The 7,934-nt window shown below is 50.5% G+C and overlaps 1 protein-coding gene across 1 annotated transcript; it reads left to right on the forward strand.

Moving 5' to 3' along the window:
* The first annotated feature begins 2,113 nt into the window (after positions 1–2,113).
* Positions 2,114–5,128, forward strand: LOC119293601 (transcription termination factor MTEF1, chloroplastic-like). Its single transcript, XM_037572015.1, has 2 exons — positions 2,114–2,933; positions 4,666–5,128. Exons 1-2 carry the CDS (start codon positions 2,297–2,299, stop codon positions 4,980–4,982), a joined length of 954 nt encoding a protein of 317 aa, XP_037427912.1. The 5' UTR covers positions 2,114–2,296; the 3' UTR covers positions 4,983–5,128.
* The last annotated feature ends 2,806 nt before the right edge of the window (positions 5,129–7,934 follow it).

Below are 7,934 nucleotides of genomic sequence, written 5' to 3' on the forward strand. Positions count from 1 at the left end.
TGAATCTTTGATTCAAATGGACTCATCTCAATCTGTTCTAGCTTGCATTAACCCAAAACACATTCATATTGCCATGTCATATCATGCATCATATTATGCATTGCATTGATCGTGTTTCTTTTCTGTTTGCCGGTGTTGTTCCCCCTCGGTAGACGTTGTACCGACGTTGTGATCGTTGACACTGATGAAGACTCAATGCTATCTTCAGAAGTGTCAGGCAAGCAAAAACCCCTTGTTCATTCCGATACAATCCCACTCTCTCGCTCCTGCTCTCTTTTACTGCATTAGGACAACAACGATTCATCTGTTACTTGCTGCGGTAGCCGAACCCCTTTATCATTTGCATGACCTGTCATTCCACGGTAAATAGATGAAACCCACTAGCATGAGTAGGAGTTGTTTGAGCCCTGTTGTGCCTACTCATTCATGTTTGCTTGTCATGCCTGCTATTTCTTAGAGTTGAGTCAGGTCTGATTCATCGGGGATGAATCAGAGGTGTGTGAACATTTCCTACTATGTGTGAGCTAAGTGTGTGAACACGATTTGGTAAAGGTAGCGGTGAGAGGCCATGTAAGAGTACATGGTGGGTTGTCTCATTGAAGCCGTCCTGAGGAACTGAGTTCTGTTTTTGTGATCCATGATTCAGCTACTACCATGCATTGGGCCCTGAAATATGACCCCGCTCGACTTCTTAATCACCCTTGTCCTCTGTCCAGGAGTTGCAAGTAGTTTCTGGTGTTTGTAGTATGCTGGAGGCCGTGCGCAGCGCTGACCGGAGGGGTGGGCTGTGATGCGGTAGGCACATGGCCGGGTATACCGGGCGCCCGTTTGGTGTCACGGAACCCTGTACACATCGTTCGGGGCTGTATGTGGAAACCTCGGCCGGACTCCCTGCGGATGGAACCTGAATAGGCGATAAACCTGGACTAGAGACTTGAGTGTTTAGGTAGGTCGTGGTCTACACCCATGTCGGCTTTCGCTTGAAGTCTGCCGAGCACATGTCGTGTGCAGACATTAAGTGGTGGAAACATGTATGAAGAAGTACACCCCTGCAGGGTTAACATCATCTATTCGAATAGCCATGTCCGCGGTAAAGGACTTTTGGGTTGCCTATAAAATTTCATAGACAAGTGAAAGTGGATACCCTAAAATGCGCAAGATAAGCGTGAGTGCTATGGATGGCGTTCTCGTAGGGTGACGGAGCGGATCCATAGTGGTGTATTGATATGGTGAATATGTGGACTCGTGTGCGCCACCTCAAAAGAGTTACTTGCAGTCGTAATTCAGGATAGCCACCGAGTCAAAGCTGGCTTGCTGCAGTTAAACCCCACCATCCCTTTGTTGATAATGATGCATATGTAGATAGTTCTGATGTAAGTCTTGCTGGGTATATTTGTACTCACGTTTACCTATTTTGTGTTTTTGCAGAGAGACTTCAGTCTCACTAGTAGTTCCACGTGGACTTCGACGTTTAGCTTGTTACCTCAGCTACGATCTTGTGCCCTCGGCAGGATCTAGTAGATAGTCAGGCTTCTCAACCTTTTTCTTTTGTAGATGTCTGTACTCAGACATGTTAAGCTTCCGCATGTGCTTTGACTTGTATGCTTTGAATGTTGGGTCATGAGACCCATGTTTGTAATATCTCGCTCCTCGGAGCCTAATGAATAAAATACGTGAGTTGTAGAGTCATGTTGTGATGCCATGTTGTATTTGCACATATCGAGCATATTGTGTGTATGTTATTGAAATGCTTGGTATGTGTGGAATCTGACTATCTATTTACACGTAAGGTCTGTGGTCGGGTTGGTTGTGGTGTGGTACTATTTACAAGAACTTCGCGGGTTCGAATCCTGCCAAGCACGCTCTTTTTGCAGTTTATAGAAAACAGAAAAAAAAAAAGACGGAAGGAAGCGGGATGAGCCAACCCGTTATCCAACGAAGCGCGTCGGAGGGGTATGCGCCCTGTACCAAATGCACTGTATTCGGCGCTTAAGGCGCCAAATAGGATTTGGCAGAATCGGTTGCATAAGGCGCGGAACAGGAACCAACGCTCCCTGCAGTGCACGCGCGCCCCCACGTTCTCTCCGGCGACGAAAAATCCTGGAGATCACACCTGGCCCAATCACCCCTCCCCGTTCCGCCCCCCTATCCTCCTGCCCGCGCTCGCCTTGGCCCACCCACCCCCTTATCCTTTTCCTCGCCACTAAACCGCCAAATCCGTCTCAGTTCAGCACGCTCGCCCACTCCAAACTCTGCCACAGCTGCTCTCACCTCACTCACTGGCGAGGGTTCGGCCATGGAAGAACTCCTGCTGCACCACGGCCGCCTCTCGAGGCCGGTGGCAACCCGCCGCCTCCGCATCGTCGCCGTCGCGCTAAGGTCCAGACCAAGCAGCAGCCTCGCTGTCCCTGGGTTTCCGCCCGCGACGGCGCCGGCGCCGGCGCCTGCCCTGGAGCACGTGCTACCGTCGCCGCATGTGGCCGCAGACGCCGCAGCTGTCCTGCTCGAGGCGGGCGTGCGCCCGGAGGATCTCCGGCGCGCGGCGGGGATGTGCCCCGAGCTGATGTCCGTGCCCGTCGAGACCATCACGGCCGCGCTGCGGTTCCTGACCGACGAGGCCAGAGTGCCCACCGAGGAGCTGCCGCGCGTGCTGAGGCGACGCCCACGCCTGCTCGTGTCCTCCGCCGCGGCGCGTCTCCGGCCGATGCTCTACTTCCTCTGGGTGCTTGGCGTGCCCGACCTCCACCGCCGTGCCGACCTGCTCTCCTTCTCCGTGGAGGACAAGATGCTCCCGCGGATCGAGTTCCTCGAGTCGCTGGGCCTCCCCTCCCCCGCCGCGTGCTCCATGGCACGCCGCTTCCCGGCGCTATTCTACTACGGCATTGACGGCAACATGCGGCCCAAGGCTGAGTACCTTCTGGGCGTCATGGGCCGCGACGCTGTTAGGAGCCCTCCTAACAAGCGAGCCCATCCGTGGACAGCATATGGGCTGGGCTGGGCTGTGCACATGTTGAATCGTTGCCAGCTATAAGTAAGTGGAGAGGAGGCAATGAGGAGGGTATCCAGTGGATCAACGGAACCCGGCGGCGGCGGCTCTTCTCCTACCTCCAGCTCTCTCCCTTCCTCTTTCCCAGTTCCTTGTAATGGCTACTCTGTAATCAAATCCTCTATGTGTAGTGAGTAATCAAGAGATCCTTAGTGTGTCCCTAACATCTGGTATCAGAGCCAGTCCACCACCCAAATTTTCCCCAATTTTTCTTCCACACCGATTCATCCGTTTCACCGGCGACGACGCCATGCCTGCCGACTTGCCACCGGAGTGGGATGCCATGTCTGCCAAGGAGCAGTTGTTGTGGTATCTCGAGAGATTATGCGTGAGGGCGGAGGAGATGAGCGCGGCGTTGGGTGTTGCACGAGTGGGTGACCCTCCCATGGTCACCTTGCTTGTCGATCCGGCGGCCTCAACCACGACGGAAGCCTCACCAACGCCCGTGCTCGACATCTCTGGCTCCACCACCAAGCCCCAGGAAGTGCTCGAGGTCATCCACGACACACCCCCTGCTTGCATCGTGATGGCGCACATCACCTGTTCGACGGATGGCTTGAACCAAGTTGTCGCCACCAACAGCGTCGACAAGGTCACCACCGTCTACCATGAGTCCGTCGTCGACCTCGGCGACAAGTTCGGCGCCCTCACCATTCCTGTGATGGCCAGCATCAACCCGCCGCTCCACGTCCAGGTTCCGTCATGTAAGTCCGTCGCCGACAGCACCTGCGGCGTCGCTATTGCAGGACCGGACGAGTACACACTCGTGGCGGCCACTCCAGACGTCGCCCTCGAGCTTGCCGTCCTCTCAAGCGTCTCCTTCCCCACCAACAAGGTCCATGAGGTCCTTGTTGTCTCCCGCAGAGCGTCCCCTGTCTACATCGGCATGGCGCCTTTCCCCTGTTCCACGAAAAGCTCCAACCAAGTTGGTGCCACTTCGTTCCCATCTCCAGTCACGACGGCATCGCTACTCCCAGCAGCCACACATGAGCTTGTCGTCGACCTCGTTTGTCCTGCTACCAAAACTGTCAATTCGATGCAGCCGTTCTGGAAGCATGACTTGGACATCTCGCCGCACACAAGCCACCAGGGCCTGCTGCTATGGCCGATGCCATGGCCATCATTGCGGACAACTCGTATTGTAGAGGGAATGGAGACTCGACCCATTCTGTGGCCATCATTTGCAGTCAGTGTGCCATCAGAGGTCTGTCATTCTAGTGTTGCCCATTGGAACTTCTCGGTGACTACTGTTGTTCATGGCCTTCATACATGGACATTCAGGGCACATCCATTCCAGTTTGTCCAATTGCTTGATATGACTAGTAGCACCTTTCCTATGGAATCATGTCACGCTGGAGAACTTGTGGGCAATTACAATGTACACTGCATCCGGATAACCTCTATCGAGCCCTTGTGCTTATGGTCTTTGCAACAGAACAATGTTGGTTCCTATCACCGTAAGCCCTCTATTTTCGTTGATCCGCCGCCGGGTTTCGTTGATCCACTGGATACCCTCCTCGTTGCCTCCTCTCCACTTACTTATAGCTGGCAACGATTCAACGTGTGCACAGCCCAGCCCAGCCCATATGCTGTCCACGGATGGGCTGGCCTATTAGGAGGGCTCCTAACAGACGCCGACGAGCTCTTCGACTTCCCGGAGTACTTCTCCTACGCGCTCGACACGCGCATCGCGATGCACCACGAGGCCTGCGCCGCACGCGGCGTGAGGATGCCGCTGCCCACCTTGCTCCGGCCTGGGGAGCCCAAGTTCGAGGACTGCCTCGCGGGCTGCGTCGGCTCCACGCCGCCACGGCGGCGGTCTCCCCTTTGGCACGCCTATTGGGTGGATGGCCACGGCGCCGGCGTCGGCGCAGTGGTAGAGAAGGCCAAACGTGACGACGCGATCGTGACATCATACCCCCATGTGCATTATTAGTAATACAATAGTGGGCGATCTTGGATGTTGCAAGCTGTGCATAACTACATATGATCTGTAAGTATGATACCATCTGGTTGGACTCTCTTGTTAATCAATCAATCATCAAGGGATGGCCTTATAGTTCAAAACTTTTTTTGACAATAGATGGCTTTATAGTTCAATAGTTGTAGGCTGTAGGGCAATACCCTTTGACATGCATTACACGCTGATCTGTCTGTACGTTGAAGATCCTTGCCGTTTCACGGGGAATGTAGACAGTCTTGCTTTGTTCTTGGTGTCATTTAAAGGGTGGTTGGCGCTACCAGGCTTCGCTTGTTGTGTGGGACATCAGAATACATGACCAGGCTTGTTCCAAGTGGGCTGATCAGCTCGCGCTTGTCGATAGGTTCCTATCAGGACGGGACCTGGACCTATTCCCTATGAGGACGGGAAAATGGCCGACTAGAGTTGCCTCAGGGCGGCCGATGGGGTCGCGCTTGTTGATAGGATCGGTGGCTATGCTCCTCGTGGGGCCGGGGCACGTTGCTTTTGGTGCTCGTTCGTGAAGGACAGAGATTCCCGAATATCGGCATTTGGGGTTTGATTGGTCGACCTGGTGTTGTCAAGTGATGAAAGTGCATCTAATCTCTGTGTGGTTTTAGAAATTCATAATAATATATATTTATTAAACTAATGCCTATTCAGGAATATTTCAGGAAAGTTTAATTTAGGTACAATAATGGCATGTGAAAATAGACCCCTCAAAATGCTAAGACAAGTGTTGGTTAATGCCTTAAAACTTCATTTTATATTTAAGTGATCCAAGATCATATTGAGTCCACAAGTATGCTAATATTATTAAAAGGGGATGATGTTGAGATAATGAGTTTCTTGCTCAAATTACTTAAAGGTCAAGCTCCTAATGCCTCACATCATTTATCACGATTCCTCTATATGACAAACCAAAAGTTAAACCTGGACTCACCAAACCCATATACACCAGAGTCACCGAGTCACATTTTTTTTTGAAAACCCCCATATATTACTTTGGTAAATTAAGGTTCTTACAATCGTTCATTACAAAAGCAGTTACACATGGCGGAACACTATTACATAAAAGGCCCTCAGATCTACTGTCAAAACTGAATTTTGCAATCTCGTGCGCCACCCTATTTGCCCGCCTATCAATCTTCGTGATCTTAAAATCCTTTATGAGTTTTGATACGCTCAACGCCTCCATTTTCAGGTCCGCCAATGAAGACATGTCAATGGAATCTCTAGCCAGACAAGAAACAACAAAAGCGTAATCAGTTTCCAGAATAAATGGTTTGTGAAGTGTAATACCTATGTATAACCCGGCAAGGGCCGCACAAAGTTTCGCTTCATCCACACAAGTACAGGAGCGGATAAAATCCCATGATGAGACCAATACTTCGCCCAGGTCATTCCTGACAACAAGTCCAACACTAGCAGATCTCATGCTCTCCACAAAACTTGCATCAACATTAATCTTAATATACTCAGGATCCGGGGGCTCCCAAACTCGGTGACCAATTGCGGGTGGAGTAGCATACCTCCACTTGTCAACCACCCCCTTACCTTTATTGCTCATGACAACTTGCACATAGGCATTTGTCGCTGTAAAAGATTTCCAGTAATTTTCCACAAATATAGCAGAAGAAGATAAAGACTCTTTCCCCCTTCCAAAGATCAGATCATTCCTCAGGTGCCAAGCTCTCCAAAATATGAATAAAACTTGCTCGTGAACCGGTGACCCCAATTGGTCAAGCAGAATAAGAAACCAGTCTGGCCCCGTACATCTGAAGAACTCCTCTCCAGGAATATTCCACACATCTCTCATGGCAAAACGGAGAGCACACGCCTTAGGACAAGTCACCATGGCATGAAAGATACTTTCTTCCTCCACACCACAAATAGTACACATATCTGACACTGTTTGGTGATGAGCAACTCTGTTTACCTGGGTCGCCAAACTATTGGACGCGGCTCGCCAGCAAAAATTCTTATTTTTTGTGGGACTTTGGCCTTCCAAATAACGTCCCACATCCTCCTCCCCTCATTATCAATAGTGTTGGACGTTCCAGTTTCGCCCTTACCGTCACATTCTTATAGCCATTATCCTAAACTCTATACTTTCGGACTCACTGAGTTGACCCTTCGATCTCACCGAAGAGCACTTGCCAATCTTCTGTTGCCTACCGAAATTCATTCGGAATTTCCGAACAAATTAGGTCGGTGAAACCAAAGTGTGTACAATACTTAGTTCATAACAACTCAAGAGCCACCAAACAGTTTCATCTGGTGTCACCGAAATTTCTAAAGTTCAAACCTTTTGTACAGTTCGGTCTGACCAAGTATTTTCAGTCGGCCTCGACGACATGTGCCTCTCGGTAAGATTTTTGGTGAAGCCTATATATACCCCCACCCACTCCACCAGTACCTCTCGAAAAAAACACATTACACATCCATATTTATGAGAGATATCTCCCACTCCTTATGCTCATTTCAAAGTGATTCCACTCAAACCATTGCTTGTTTGATTTCTAGCCCCCTCATTCCTTTCCACCCAAACCTCTCCTACCCAAAGCCAAAATCCGTGACAAAGTGTTTGAGTGTTGAGGAGATTATCTTCTAAAGCACAAGAGCATGAAATTCGCCATTAACAACACCATCTCTTACATTTTGGAGGGTGATGCCTCCTAGATTGGCTAGATGTGCTTGGGAGTCTCCAAACCGTGTGGAGAGAACAAGAATTTACATCTATTAAATGATAATCTACCCGAGCGAGGACATCCCTATGTCAGCGTAAGCCATGGTGGGATAGGAAAGGTTGCTTCATCGTGGACCCTGTGTGGGTATGAGCATTCCATGGACTCGATTCTTCATGGCATCTTGAAATCGCGATCTCTTGAAGATCCAAACCTCCATTAATGTGGACATACGATAGCA

This window comes from Triticum dicoccoides, chromosome 4B (assembly GCF_002162155.2).
Source record: "Triticum dicoccoides isolate Atlit2015 ecotype Zavitan chromosome 4B, WEW_v2.0, whole genome shotgun sequence".
Classification (NCBI taxonomy): domain Eukaryota; kingdom Viridiplantae; phylum Streptophyta; class Magnoliopsida; order Poales; family Poaceae; genus Triticum; species Triticum dicoccoides.

What these genes read in the sequence shown, in the direction of transcription:
- LOC119293601 (XM_037572015.1), top strand. Translation starts at nt 2,297, where the DNA reads ATGGAAGAACTCCTGCTGCACCACGGCCGCCTCTCGAGGCCGGTGGCA. An exon ending in CCTTCTGGGCGTCATGGGCC is followed by an intron (nt 2,934 to 4,665) that starts GCGACGCTGTTA and finishes GCCTATTAGGAG; the next exon opens with GGCTCCTAACAGACGCCGAC.